Source organism: Pinus tabuliformis, chromosome 3_2 (assembly GCF_031772625.1).
Source record: "Pinus tabuliformis cultivar Carrire ecotype Pingquan chromosome 3_2, CPIR1, whole genome shotgun sequence".
Taxonomy (NCBI): Eukaryota; Viridiplantae; Streptophyta; class Pinopsida; order Pinales; family Pinaceae; genus Pinus; species Pinus tabuliformis.
In genome coordinates this window covers 175590405-175606831 of record NC_142302.1, presented here as the reverse complement: position 1 = coordinate 175606831, position 16427 = coordinate 175590405, and the positions used below count along the sequence as shown (strand labels likewise).

General features: G+C 38.2%; 1 protein-coding gene across 5 annotated transcripts in view; it reads left to right on the top strand.

Moving 5' to 3' along the window:
* Positions 1-16427, top strand: part of LOC149180358 (nucleoporin (DUF3414)) — a 426459-nt gene that overhangs the window by 88231 nt on the left and 321801 nt on the right. For 4 of the 5 annotated variants that reach the window (XM_089416072.1, XM_089416070.1, XM_089416069.1 and 1 more), the window contains 3 exons: positions 3027-3110; positions 3208-3267; positions 3379-3536. In XM_089416072.1, coding sequence (XP_089272198.1) covers positions 3027-3110; positions 3208-3267; positions 3379-3536 — 302 coding nt within the window. The remainder of the gene's footprint in view (positions 1-3026; positions 3111-3207; positions 3268-3378; positions 3537-16427) is intronic. The other variant, XM_089416071.1, reaches the window with a different exon arrangement.

Sequence of the window (16427 nt, the reverse complement as noted above, 5' to 3'; positions counted from 1 at the left end):
ACTGTATTTCTTCCTGGATGTACTTGTGCAGGCAGCCACGATATTTGAGTATCAAATGTTGCTCCGAATCCTTGATACCCAACTTTGTGCGAAGGGTGTGGAAAAGATTGGTGAACTCCGGCACGTCTTGGTCCCTTCCCTGCCGCAACGTGGTCCACTTTATGTATTCATCCTCATAGCTTCCGACAGGGTAGTACTGCTCCTTGATGGCATCCCGGAACGAATCCCAAGTGGGTGCGGCTGAAAATAGTGAGCCAGTACTTTCATCCTTCTGCTCGCAGTAGGTTTCCCACCAGTCCTTGACGTGGGGGGCTGCTTTGAGAAGAGCAAAAACAATCTTTTCCCGACTCGAAAATTCATGAACAGAAAAATAACCCTCTAGCAGATTTAACCATTTATCTACGGCATCGGCGTCTATCTGACCCTCGAATATGGGGATTTCAAAATTAACTTGTACCTTAAAGGGTGTGGCGTTTCCAGAGGAGCTGCTGGAAGCCGATGCGCCGCTTCTGGGTAGCCGCTGAAGGATCTGCGCAAAGCTGTCCATCATCGCGTTCCGTTGTCGCTCGAGCGCTTCTTCGAGCAAGATTTTGATGGGATCTCCTGCCCCCTCGTCTTTCTTCTCGTCCGCCATGGGAGGCCGTCGGGATTTGCGAGGCTGGTCTTGCAAAGGTTCAACCAGTTCAAGCCCTAACTCCTTATATCCCGACCTTGTTGGGGACATGCAAAGAAAAACAGAGAAAAAGCAGACCGCTCTGATACCACTGATCCGGATTTAAACAGGAACGCAACAAATTACAGAGATAACCATATACACAAAGATGCAGCGGAAATAATACTTCATTTCATTAATGGAAAATACTGAAATATGCTTACAAACAGAAATAGAAATAAACTAGCTAGGGCGATGGTAGCTTATCTCTGAGAAGAGATGTGATGGCTACATGCCTCTGAACTGTGTTACAATGAGGCTCGAAGGCCTATTTATTGTTGAGAAACAATGGAAAACCCTTAACATTCCAAAACCTAACCCTAGGAGATGAAACGCCAAACTGTGGGCCCCGTTTGGGGGTAAATTGGTACATCAACTTCCCGGGGTCGTAACTTTGGCATATGATCTCTGTTTGACGCGTACAATAGCTCGTTAGAAAGATCTATCCGAGTACTACCACTTTGGGAGGCAACATGGGTCCATGGACCCATGTTGCCCCAGATTCCCAAAAAAACGTCGTTTAGGGCCTCAAAACAGCTCCGGAAGTTCAGGACCCGAAAAACTGCTAAAAATAGTAAACTGTGCTACAATTAAGGAAACTGAAAATGCTGAGAAAGACAATGGTGGGGGTCCAGGTGGACTTGGCAGGTGGCCACCAATATCCACCTGGATCAGCATGACTAGTGTTGCATCATCAGAAGTATGGTATATAGACAGTGTAGCCTCGTGGCATATGACGGGAATCATGAAGAGTTTCTCAGAATATCGAGAAGAGAAGATTAACTTTCAAATCACCATGGGGAACAAGGCAAAATGTACTCCAGTAGGAAAGGGTACCATAGTTTTTCAGACAGATTATCTCAGATCTACAAAATAAAAGCACAACTGGGATCTTAACAAAACTTAAACAAAATAAATTCAAAGGAAGCAAATAAGACAACCAATCTCAATGACATATGCATACAAATTTTCTGCCCAATCAAATAGTTCTTTATTAATAACTTAGGACCCTACTCGGGCTCACTTACAGGGAAAATTGCTCTTTAAGGAAATTACATATACAACAATAAACCTGGATTTGATCCAGCTGATCAAGCCCTATATCTGTCCTTCGATCTATCTCCTGGCTGATCTAGATCACCCTCGCTGCTCCTTGCACCTCCCTCGAACCTGGCACACTTGAATGGAAGTCGTCCACTCAAGCTTTGAGATCCCACTCTCACTGTGTCTCGTGCTCAAGATGTCTTCTTTGTTTCCTCCTTTGTCCTAGCCGTTCTTTTATAAGCTTGAGTTATGACTGAATCCACAAACCTAATGATTAATCTTCTAAGTGATTGATGATTGAGATTATATGTCAGTTCACTTGAGATGAATGGTCGAGATTTATTGAATTCATTAATGCAAAAACTGTTGTATGTCATTACATTATCTCACTTTTGTCATATAAAATGAAATTTCTTTAATCACCAAAGTAATTGCTAAGTTTAAGGGTGTACTAGGCTATTTCTTCATGCCTAGACACTTGGCCTATGTAGAACTACCTGCGCTAGCTACAAACATGAGCATATATTTCTGTGTTATTTCCTTCATCTGATAAATTAATTGCTCAAAATGGAATTGTAATTCAGCCTAATATGACCGCTTTCAAATTTCTTTGATGAGTAGCAATCCTAGGTCTCCAAGATTAAGTTTTCAGTGTTCACACATTACTTTTCATCAAATACTTAAGGTTGAATTGCATCAAATTAGTTCCTTTTAACTTAAGTTAACAAAACAATGGATGTATAAATAAGTTCTTTCATCCCAACGGTTGAATGTGGTATTTTTTTACTATATAGCCATCAAAAGTAGTTGAATGTGACACACTAGTCATGCAATATTTCACGACGCCATTGTCCACAGATTGATAGACACTGATCCAATATCATCCCATATCATCCACTTCCCTTATTCCCTCTTCTTCCTTTCCTTTATTCTTGTCAAGAAGATATCTCGATATATTTCTTAACTATAGTATTTATCTCTTACCTTAGACAGTTCACATATTAATGGGACTGAAAATTGTTTGTGCAGTGAATAAAGTTGCTGGGTACGTGAGTCTATTAAAGACCTTAGTTGGCTGTGTTTTTGCATATTTGATATTTTCCTGAATTATAAATTAACTCAATGCGATCAGTTTATGATATGTTATTTTTTGCTTGCCTGCTGAACAGGTTGACACTCTAGAAGTTGTCTCAAATACAAACATGTATTTTGTGTTTTTTTTCTTTCTAAAAATTGATATCTTGATGAATGCATCTGAAAATTTGTCTAGGTACAGGGTCAAGTTGCTGGATACAAGAGTGTGGTGAAAACATTAATGGCTGGATTTCTTGCCGCATATGATTTTGCTAGCCAGGTTTGCTTCTTTGGACACTATAGTGCAGAACATATGTTTGCAGGTGACATGATTAAAAACTTTGGTAAATTTTATCTTGTTTCCTTTGCTTTTGCAGATCGAAGAAAGCACTGTGAAGATTTTTTTGGATATTATTTGTGAGATATACTCTGGCCAGGTTTGCTGGAAATATTTTGCAACTTTCGTTGAATACTTGAGTTTCATCCATGCTGTATGAGAAGTGTGTTTTGAAATGAGAGACTTGGTTAATATGATTGCACAATTGCAGGAGGGTCTTTGTTCAGAGTTCTGGGATCGTGAGAGTATACTTGATGGGCCAATTCGAAGTTTGCTTTTCACATTAAGGGACCACTTTCCATATGAGATTTCGCCTATGATTCGGTTGCTTTCTTCACTGTGTGAAGGAACCTGGCCTTCTGAATGCGTGTCAGTTTCTTTTGTGAATATCCTGGATTTTATGTCTGCAAGTTCATTATGTTCATAATAGATTATGTAGCAATTTTTGTTACTCTTATTGTCAATAGTGCAATATGTTTTGTGTGAACCATTGCATATTTCATTTGACTTGCATCACTCTCAATAAATTTTTGAACTTAATATATTTTATAAATTGGTGCTCTAGACTATTGATGTCTTACATATGTTCATATAATTGATGTTGCCACCATATGAAAGAAGTAGAACAACTGTCAATAATCTTAAATTTGAAGTTTTCTTATGAACAAAACTTGAGAGCTGGCAGGGTTTCTGAAATGTGTATGGAATGGCAATGTAAATCCCCGAACTCTCAGGAAATAGTAAAACACCAAATATATATATATATATTTATTTTGTTTTCATGGGATTTTTTGCTATTATATTTACATGGTATGTGGATATACATGTTTCAGTCCCATAGGACTGTCGAAAAATACTCAAGAATACAACTTAAACCTCTCATGCGTTCCCTTTAGATCCCTCGTAAACAAAAAATATACAATACATTTGCAACGTCAGACTTTCTTTCTCCAAAGATTCAAAATCTATACCCTTCTGGGTTTGAATATAAACAGACAGGCTCTTAACCCCATAACAAGAAACACTCAGCATGAAAGGAGACAAAAATTAAACATGACAATACGTTCAAAGCATGGTAAAAATGAAAATCCATGGTTTGCATCTCTTTGCCATCCCAGAAGTCATAGAATCGGAAAGCACCTGGCTGTAGGGCCATAGCTTCTCTGGATAATTCATCTGCATTCTGGTTCAATTCTGTATATATATAAGCTTGAAGGAAGTCCACTGAAAAGAGAGCATGGAGTTTTGGATTTCCCATAGGAGAGGTCTGACACTAGCAATTTCAACCACCGCTTTCTTTGCACACCTCGTCAATAACCAGTTTAGAATCCCCCATAACCTGAAGCTTGTCAACAGCCTGATTGATTGAGAAATGGAGAAGAGTCAACAAAGCAAAGAAATTGGCTTTTGTGTTTGTGCCTTTACCTGGAGCATAGTGAAGATGGAAATAATGACTGTGGTTAATATACAACATTGTGCCAACCCCGCATCTGGGAGGCGCCCCTTGGTCGGCGCTGTCTGAAAACCAACAAGGAATGTGGTTTCAGTTGGGGCATAAACTGAATCATCCTCTTTTTTTGCTTCGAATCAGTCTTGTATTCTTTGCTTAATGTTTCTACGAAGACAACGACTAATTCACAGTGATTGTCTTGGAAAATACATAAGTTACATGTCGACCAAATAGAACCAGAGTCCATTACTGCTGAGTCTTGTGACCAATCAAGCATATAATTGTCCAGGAATTAATTGTTCCAACTTGTCAATGGGTTGAAAGTGCATGCCACTAGCAATCGAACTTGAACTGCAAAAGGACAATGAATGAACAAATGAGAAACCGCTTACTGATTTGATTTACATAGTGCACATCTGTTTGGGGCCTGGGCCAATTCATCCACTTTTAATGCAGTTGTCCCTTGTTAGAAGTTTCTTTTTTAAGGCAAACCATAGAACAATCTTACGTTTTAACATAAAGTATTAGGCAATATTAAATGATAAACAGATTCCAGAAATTAATAAGAGTCTCGCTTGTATATTGAATTCAATATAGCATTACATTTGGCAAGTTCCAAAACTAGCCTTATACGTTAGGCTATGTTATGTCACAAACCATCACTTCTTGAGATAAAGTCCTAAGCTCAAGTGAGACCTTGGAGGAACTAAGATGGATTCCAATGTGACATTATGAACGCTCTTCACACTTTAGGTTGATTCTGCTTCGACTCGGGGGGCTTCCTTGTATTAGTATTACTAGAACTTATGCAATAAAGTCCAAATTGAAATTGTTAGTCAAGGTTGTCAATGATGTCAATATGGCATTGACTGAGATGGCAAGTATTCTTGAGATGTCTGGTTCCAGATGATGATGAGGTACATGTTGAACAAACTCTTGTTTGATAAAGATGCCATCAATGAAGATGTCAAGCTATTAATATGTCAAGACACCAATGAAGAAATCTTAAGAAGTCCTAGAACTAACTATGATATTGCCGAGTGTCAATCATGTGCCTTGATTGATGATCCAGACCTTAAGTGCCAATGATGTATCTAATATACAAGCCCTTGATGACATATGGAGGACTATACTTGATGATGTCATACGTGATGGCTCTTGATGACATGATTGGAGACTACATGATGACATGGATTCTGCACTATTACATGTTGACACTATAATGAATCACTTGGTGACATATGATGACATGGAGGACTTCATGATGACGTGAAAATAATATAAAGACATAGTTGGAGTCATAACAATGAAGAAGCCATTAATGACCTCATGCTGTCCCAAACATTTTATGCACAAAAATTCAAGGGCAGTCACAAAGAAAAATAGTGTTTGACACCTTGGAGGCATATTTCCACAATGAATCCTTTACCATCTTAAAGACGTTTTTTTCCTCTTTCTAATGAGCTATTACTTGCCCATAAACTCCCGGTGGTTGATGAGATATTGAATTTTCAAGGTAGAAAATATATATTTGCAGGCTAGCCGACCTACACTTTGTCACTCATGTTGGCCTACGCCAGAAAGACGTGTCCCTTCATGTCTAGACAAAATCAATATAAATACAAGCCTGAGCTCATTCATTTGATCCAATTTTCAGAGAAGAAATCTCAGAGAAAAGGGGCTCGGACTTGAAGTGAAGATAAGGAGGATAAAGAGAGGATTTGAAGAGAAAATAATTTCGGTGATGATCTGTGGATAAAGGAATTCAGGTGCCTAATCTCTGCTATATGAATTCTGTGGTGATATGCTTTTGCAATATAAGTTCTGTATCTCTATAATGTGAGTCCTGTGATGACACAGCTCTGTGATGCGAGTTTTGTACCACTGTGATGTGAGTTCTGCAGTGACACACCTTTGTGATGTGATTTCTGTGGTTGAAGTTCAGTAACAGTAATACAATAATATATACATCTATCTGTGGAGGAACTAAGACAATCATCATGTGGTGAATAAGACAATCATCAGACTTGTGAGCAAGAAGTGGACAGTCTTCCTGTGTAGCTTGGATACACCTGTGTGAAAGCGCAGATTTACATCTTTCCTCGGACCTGTGTTGAAGAAACTCAGATCTGTGGTGAATTAACAAGTGAACAGTCACCTCTCAAGTCTCGTTTTTGTAACTTAATATAGAGGCTCGGATTGCAGCATGTGTTGGAGACTAGAAGCTCGGAACTTTGAACAGCTTTATGAACCTCAGATTTGTTGGAAAAGCGCTACCTCCGACCTGTTACAAACAACATTTTGTGAAGGCTTGATAACATTGTTTTGGAGCTCGGAATTCACCTTATTTTAGTCACTTGTGCAAGTCTATATAACTCGGACAGGGACAGTCATATTTGATAGCTCAGATTTGTGGAGACATTCATATTGGCAGGTCTGTTTGGAATCTTGGCAAGTCTGCTTGAAGTCTAGTGGTGATTTATTGCTAATGACATTGAAAGCTATTGAAGACATTCTTATAGACCACACTTGGATTTTTTGAAGATTTGTTGTGCAGGTTTTAAAGTAACCTTTGAGCATTGGAAAGCTATCTCTCAAGAACAGTTATTGAAGATACCCTTGAAGATTTCATGGAGCAGACCTAGTGCAACATAGTGAAGAATCTTGGAAAAACATCTGGGAGTACCTTGAAGACATATTGAAGATTTGTGAAGATCATTGGAGACCATGATGTCATCATGAGGTGACTTGGAGAATTTGGTTGGATATGATGAAGAGTAGTGGTGACATCTTCTAAGAGATCAAGGTTGTCATTGATGATGCGGCATGGAGACTGAGTGAAGGGATAACTAAGGATTGACGGGTCTCGTTGAAGAAGACATTCGGAGCCGTGAAGTATAACCAAATATATCTTGATGAAGTAAAGCTAAGGGTTGGAGCCCAAGAGGTTGGAGCCTCGAAAAGACAAGGTTGGTGCCTTGGAGGATAGGGTTGGAGCCCTATAGGATCAAAGTCCTTAGGAAACCAGGGCGGAGCCTAAACCAAATATAGGGTTGGAGCCCTTGATGTTGGTGCCTCAAAATTGATAAGATTGGAGCCTTGGAAGTCCAAGTCGGTGCTTGGCAAATACAGGTTGGAGCCTGGGAGATTGAAGATCGGTGGGTTGGAGCCCTACACATATTGTAATTGATTTATTGGAGAAATTAATAAAAGCATTTATTCTTATTGTTCATTTTGTGTTCTAAATATAAGTGATCTAACTGGTAAAAGTAACAATTGAAAAGGAATACTGATTCACCCCCCCTCTCAAGGCGTTGGAGTATGGGATCAATGATTATTGATAACATGATGAACGGAGAATCCAAGGAGTACAATGCAAAAGCGATGAAGGCAATCTTGAATGGGCTACCAGATTCTATAAAGGCCAATTTGGAAAAATGTTCGTCAGCAAAGGGTATATGGGACAAACTTCATGACCTTCACTCAAAAGGAGCATTGACCATGACCACTAGTCAAGAAGATGATGGAAAGAAAGAAGGAAATCCAAAACCCATCAAGGAAGCTAAAAATAAGAATGATGACATCAAGGCCAAAGAAGACCTAGAAGAAGAAGAAAGCAAAGAAGACTTTGAAGAAGATCTCCTGACTAAACTTATAGCTGCCATGGAAGAGATTAACAGTTTGAAAAAGGAAAATGAGGAACTTAAGAAGAAAGCACAAGATGGTGACCAACACAAGACAAGGAAGGAAGCTGACCTTTTCAAGCTTCAAGTACTAGAAAGAGATGAGGAGCTCACCAAACTTAAGGAGGAATTTCATCAAAACAAAAGAAAGCATCATGAAGAAGTCATATCCATGACAAATCAATTGGATAAGGCAAAGAAAAAGGAAGAAACTTTGTCAAGCCACCTTGAACAAAGACTCAAGAGTTTAAACAAACTTGAAGCGGAGATTGGTCAATATAAAGAAGAAGTCTCCTACCTTAAATCTCAACTAGAAGAAGCAAGGAAACAAGCATAAGGAGCTGAGAAGGTGATGGAAGCTTTGGCATTCATAGAAGGACAAGTTGATGAAGTTGAAAAGGAGAGAAACAACATGACATGCCAACAAGAAGAAAAGGATGATGGCATCATCAAGTTAAGAGCAGAAATCACCTCACTTAAGGCACAATCATATGAAGCAACAAGGATGAAGGAAGAAATGGAGATCAATTTATCAAATAAGCATGAAGAATGCAAGAAAATGAAAGAGGAAATTGTCTCTCTTAAAAAGGAAGTTGACTTGTTGTATAAGAACTTGAAGAGTTCTCAAACCCTAGATGACATCCTAAGTCATCAAAGATCTCCCCTTGATAAATCAGGTCTTGGCTGTGTAGGTGAATCCTTAAGCAAGAATGATGCAAACCCTAATGCTTCAAACAACAAGGATGTGAGGAAGCCTGGAAGAAATGTTGGTGCTCCCAGTTCTAGCAAAGGTAAGGAGAAGAATCAAGACAACATTAGAAGAAATCCTACTCCAAGAAGACTTGCAGATGGTGTCAAGAATACAAAAGGCAATGAATATCATCAAAGAATCTCGAGGCAAAAGGACTTCAGAAGTACATCAAGGAAATCTTCATCTCCAAGGTACCAAAGTTTATTTCTTGGTTATTGCTATTCTTGTACAAACTTTGGGCACATGGCAAAAGATTGTATGGCATATCACAAAGACAAATATAATAGTCCCCGTCAATCTCCTAGAAGCTATTTTACAAGAAGAATTCTTGATTTCTCATTCATGAACAAGATGGAGTGCTTTAATTGCCGTAACATTGGACATATGGCACGTGATTGTAACTTGACTTGGGTCCCTAAACAAGCTAAAACCATAACATCCAAGCTAGAGAAGAAAGTTACACAAGTATGGAGAAGGAAGCAAATTGGATCCGAAAATCTCTTGATCACTCCAGACAACAACACATGTTGTTGATCTGATGAAGTCATCCTTGATATTCCAAGTGTTTGATAATGAGACTCTGCCAAAGGAGATCATGCATACTGTTAGGGGGAGCTTATGATTCTTAATCATTCTTGCAGAAGCTATCCGTGAATGGGCCCTATGAAATCCTTGATAAGTCACACATGGACAATCGTCTTTCGATAGATCATCTCTTGGGAGCAACTTGATTGAAGAACATGATTCCTTACTTATCCGATGGACTATTGTTGAAGATTTTTTCCACTTTATCGTAAGGCAAAAATATTTCTTGTCTAAAGAAGCTAGAGGAATTTATCCATGTAGAGGGAGTTGGTTCATCACATGAAGAAATGTAAACACATCTATCATGGACCACATTGCCAGAAGGAAGAGCACCATGACAAGGGGAGTAACATACCTATGAAGAACTACTATTGATGAAGAAAAGAAGCAGCTTGATAGGGGGAGTACTTGGGCACCCCGTTTGCCATTGATGTCAAAGGGGGAGAGAATGTTGGAAGGGCAAGAATATTGCCATCAATGACAAAGGGGAAGATTGTTAATCAAGGTTGTCATTGATGTCAATATGGCATTGACCGAGATGGCAAGTATTCTTGAAATGCCTGGTTCCAGATGATAATGACGTACATGTTGAACAAATTCTTGTTTGATAAAGATGCCATCAATGAAGATGTCAAGCTATTAATATGTCAAGACACCAATGAAGAAATCTTAAGGAGTCCTAGAACTAACTATGATATTGCCAAGTATCAATCATGTGCCTTGATTGATGATCTAGACCTTAAGTGCCAATGATGTATCTAATATACAAGCCCTTGATGACATATGGAGGACTATACTTGATGATGTCATACATGATGGCTCTTGATGACATGAATGCTGCACTGGTACATGTTGACACTATAATGATTCACTTGGTGACATATGATCACTTGGAGGACTTCATGATGACGTGAAAATAATATAAAGACATAATTGGAGTCATAACAATGAAGAAGGCATTAATGACCTCATGCTGTCCCAAACATTTTATGCACAAAAATTCAAGGGCAGTCACAAAGAAAAATAATTTTTGACAACTTGGAGGTATCTTTCCACAATGAGTCCTATACCATCTTAAAGAGGATTTTTTCCTCTTTCTAATGAGCTATTACTTGCCCATAAACACCTGGTGGTTGATGAGATATTGAATTTTTAAGGTAGAAAATATATATTTGCAGGCTAGCCGACCTACACTTTGTCACTCATGTCAGCCTACACCAGAAAGACGTGTCCCTTCATGTCTAGACGAAATCAATATAAATACAAGCCTGAGCTCATTCATTTGATCCAATTTTCGGAGAAGAAATCTCAGAGAAAAAGGGCTTGGACTTGAAGTGAAGATAAGAAAGAAAAAGAGAGGATCTGAATCTGAAGAAGAGAAAATAATTTCGGTGATGATTTGTGGATAAAATAATTCAGGTGTCTAACCTCTGCTATACGAATTCTGTGGTGATATGCTTCTGCAATATAAGTTTTGTATCTCTGTAATGCGAGTCCTGTGATGACACAGTTCTGTGATGCAAGTTTTGTACCTCTGTAATGTGAGTTCTGCAGTGACACACCTTTGTGATGTGATTTCTGTGGTGCAAGTTCAGTAACAGTAATACAATAATATATACATCTATCTGTGGAGGAACTAAGATAGTCATCATGTGGTGAATAAGACAATCATCAGACCTGTGATCAAGAAGTGGACAGTATGGCTGTGTAGCTTGGATACACCTGTGGTAAACCTGTGTGAAGGCTCTGATTTACATCTTCCCTTGGACCCGTGTTGAAGAAACTCAGATCTGTGTTGAATTAACCAGTGAACAGTCACCTCTCAAGTCTCGTTTCTGTAACTTATCACAGAGGCTCTGCTTGCAGCCTGTGTTGGAGACTAGAAGCTCGGAAATTTGAACAGTTTTATGAACCTCAGATTTGTTGGAGAAGCTATACCTCGGACTTGTTACAAACAACATTTTGTGAAGGCTTGATAACTCTGTTATGGAGCTTGGAATTCAACTTACCTTAGTCACTTGTGCAGACCTATATATCTTGGACAGGGACAGCCATATTTGATAGCTCAGATTTGTGGAGACAGTCATATTGGCAGGTCTGTTTGGAAGCTTAGTAAGTCTGCTTGAAGTCTAGTGGTGATTTATTGCTACTGACGTTTAATGCTATTGAAGACATTCTTATAGACCACACTTGGAGTTTTTGAAGATTTGTTATGCAGGTTTGAAAGTAACCTTTGAGCATTGGAAAGCTATTTCTCAGGAACAATTATTGAAGATACCCTTGAAGAATTCTTGGAGCAGACCTAGTGCAGCATAGTGAAGAATCTTGGAAAAACATTTGGGAGTAGCTTGAAGACATATTGAAAATTTGTGAAGATCATTGGAGACCATGATGTCATCATGAGGTGACTTGGAGAATTTGGTTGGATATGATGAAGAGTAGTGGTGACACCTTCTAAGAGATCAAGGTTGTCTTTGATGATGCGACATGGAGACTAAGTGAAGGGATAGCTGAGGATTGACAGGGCTCGTTGAAGAAGACATTGGGAGCCGTGAAGTATAATCAAATATATCTTGACGAAGTAAAGCTAAGGGTTGGAGCCTCGAAAAGACGAGGTTGGTGCCTTGGAGGATAGGGTTGGAGCCCTAGAGGATCAGAGTCCTCAAGAAACCAGGTCGGAGCCTGAACTAGATATAGAGTTGGAGCCCTTGAGGTTGGTGCCTCAAAATTGACAAGGTTGGAGCCTAGGAGATTGATGAAATTAATAAAAACATTTATTCTTATTGTTCATTTTGTGTTCTAAATATAAGTGATCTAACTGGTAAAAGTAACAATTGAAAAGGAATACTGATTCACCCCCGTCTCTCAGTATTTCCAACATAAATGAAGAGAACGCTCCAACAAAACAATTTGGTTTGTTTGGAGAAATAAGATGGATCAATTGACCATACTAGTGCCTTATCCATTGGGAAAATGGGTTGAAATCATTGTTTTAAAAGTCATTTTGAGGTGACTAGACTAGATCAAATTGATTGAGTTGATAGGTGATCTGATCGGCTCATCTATTAGCTTGGGTTAGTGTGTTGGTTTGATACTGACCTTGCTGAGTTAAAGCATGGATCAGATGGTTTCGTACGAAACCGACCCTACTAAGCTAAGTTCATATGTACTCAACAAATAAATGTATGACTCCATTGTGGCTGACTAGGTTTTATTAAAAAAAACCTAACTCCTTATCCCTATCAATGTTGTTAGTTAATGGTAATTTACTAATTTCAAATTCTATAAGTAAAAGGATCAAAAAAAGAAAGATAAAAGGAAATGCCGACTTTCATTTTACTTAAATTTTAAACAATACCATTAATTGTTTGAGTATGTTTAAGAGTGGTTTCAACCAAAGTTGCACAAAGAGGGGACGAAACAGGGATGTTTTTTGGAAGCGAGGATGCGGAAGCGCCATTTCCCAAACCATCTAGATTCTAACAATTACAAACATACATCAAATTTTTAAGCATATTATAAAACATAAAACATTTAGAAGATAAATCATAAAATCATCAAACATTCAAGTAACTTATCTAGCAACTGTGCAACTGTCAACATTAGTCATGTCCGAAATTCAAATAATTATTGTTACAAAATTGGCCACTTGGCCACCACCAAGACTCAAGGACACACTAAACTAGGAAGAGTAAGACAAAAAATTTCAAATTCAGAACAAGCTTACAAGTCTAATCTATGACAAAAGTAATAAATTGTGAATATATCTACTAATCTCTCTGCCTTCCACCACGAATAGTACTTGGTGGTGGGCCTCCATGTGGTGGCAATGAAGAAGATAGTGGTTGTGGAAGTTGTAGCATTGAAACTGATGAAGATGAAGCCCCGTTGTTGGTGTTGAAACATGGAACTAGGGAACCAAGGTACCAAATGGGGGTGGCATCTCAACTCGATCATCATTATCCTGGGTAAGAGCATCCTTATTTGCTCTAATCGCAACACTCCATCCTCCAAATTGGGCTCCTCTAGTTTTCTGTCCCAAACCTCAAGGCCTTTATTAGTCTTTGCATCATCACAGTAATCAATCGCAAGTTGTAGTGAACATAAACCAAGCTTTCTACCCTGTCTAAACTCAACCTGTTCCTTTTAACACTGCGGATGAAAGATAAAGATCTCCAACACCTTTTTGCAGAAGAAGTTTTTACCACTTGTGATAGCACCCACAATGCAGAAGTCTGTAGAAGTGAAGTAGCACCTCCATGCATGTTCCACCACTCAAGAGAAGAAAAAGTCTCTCGATCTCTAATTGAATGCATACTCTCAAATGGACCAGTGCTAACCGTATAGTTGCTCAACTGTTTATGTACCATGGTAGACTCCTCCTCATCAGGGACTAATTTATCCATTTCTCTCATATAAGCCTCTGGAACCTCTGGATCTAGTTGTGGTTTTCTCTTGCTCCCCCTAGGTGTTGGTGTTGAAAGCCATGATGGATGATAGTATTTAGGTGTTAGAACATATGCTAAGGCATGCAAATGTTTAGCATATCCCATCGTTTTTCTACCTCTGCACAAATATATTGTACAAGGTGATATCTCTAGGCTCAACAATATCTTTAATCTGCCCCAACATGTTATCCATTTGCTCATACACCTCCCCAATTATTGGCCGATCTGAATCTGCAAACTTGATCATGTAATAAATTGGGCTGGTGAATTGCAAAGCATATCTAATCTGTGACCAAAATAACGTGTAAAGAATAGTGTCCTTGGCTACATTAACACCATCTCTATCAATGTTAATTTCCTCCCATGATTCAAAGGTCACCATATTAGTTAAAGCTTGTCTCACCTTCACTAGCCACCTAAAGGTGAGGTAATAACTCGCAAATCTTGTTTTTGCAGGTTTAAGCAACAACAACTTGGAGTAAGTGCGATAAAAGTGGTTTACCCTTGTATGCCCTGTGATAAATTTAATGAGTTGCTTCCCTGTCTTGTAAAGCTCATTAATCCATCCATCTTCTTTATGCTTCACAATATCATGCATCAAAAGGTTCAATGTGTGCACCAAGCACCCAGACCACAAGATGTGTGGATGCGTACACTCAATAAATTTTCCTGCTGCTTTATAATTTGCTGCATTATCAGTGATCACTTGAACCACATTCTTAGGACCAACATCTTTGATTGATTGCAATAGGAGATCTATAATGTTTTGGGAAGTTGCATTGATGGAGCAGGAGTCATGACATGCAATAAATACTGCACCACTAGAAGAAACACCAAGAACATTTATCAAATGTTGGTTTCTAATATTTGTCCACCCATCTGATCATATGTGGCGTGTTAAGGGGTATGGAGCTGCTTCTAAGAGGAACTCATGGTCACAGATAGCATGATGCCCAAACCACTTGAATCAATAGAACAATTGACTACTCAATAACTAAATGGAATGGATGAATAATATGTAGTATGAACCATAAGATAGTGTATGCCATAATGAATGTATCCTCAATAACTCGTGAACGAAGTATCCAATCATTAGTTTACTAAGGGAACAACACTCATCCATGAAGATATGAGCCATTACATGAGGGATAAAATCTTCCAATGATTAGTCAATAAAACATCAACTTGGCTCTATAAGATGTGGCTTTATGATTAGAGGATTTGGCACATAAAATGATGACTCACAATTGCATCCTTAAGTCTCAAGGAGTCAATCTAGCATGCCAAGGTTATGAATCTAGTAAGGATGGGATCAAAGATTAATAATATATTGTGGATGCTTGATGCAACTCATAAAAGTGGTAATATTTGGTCAATAGTTAATGATAATCCTCTTTGACAATCTCTGAGACATGTGAACAAAGGGGAAACCACCATTGAACAATTTACTAAGGGAACAACAGCCATCCATGAAAACATGAGGCATTGCCTATGGGAGAACATCATCCAATAATTACTCAGTAAAACACTAGTTTGGCTCCATAAGATGTGACTCTATGATTAGAGTATTTTGGCTGTGTTTCTACAAAATCTAGCAGCCTAGTGCAAAGCCTCACTCGACACTCTAGGTGTAGGGAAACAATGAGGTCAACCACTGCTGTCAACTTAGTGGCTTTTCTCTTGTTATTTTGTGGATAGATATTATTGCCACAATGGAGATTTTCCCTATAGGTCTCATAGATTAAGTAACCTAAGAATTCCTAATATGAATACCCTCCAAGGAACCTATTAATTGGACACCTTAGAAATATGTTCAATATGGTGATTTTTTTTAAATGATCTTCTAATCTGATAATTGCTTCCAATAATTTCTTAATTAATTCTTCTTGTGTTACATTCATCATTAAGCAATTATACATAGAAAATCTCAATTGTAAAACAATAATGATAGTAGGATCATGAAGAGACTACCAAGCACAAGAGACAATTTTTTACCTTGGGAAAACCCCTATGTTGCATGAGTTTCTGGAACGTGGGAACGTTGGGAACTTGGGTATGGGTGTTGGGAACGGCTAGAGGTTTCCCCAAAACTTACAGGAAATGGCAAATATAGAATGGTGATATTATATAATAAAAAATTAAAAATATAAAGATAAAAAATATTTTTTTAATTATATAATTTATATAATAATCAAAATTAATATTGAATCAAAATATTCAAATATTAAAATCAATTTAAATATATAAATAATAAATATATAATCTCTCTTATATATAAATATATTCTTTGGGTGTCTCTCTCCTCGAGTCTCTCCCTTTTATATATATAAAATATTAAAATGT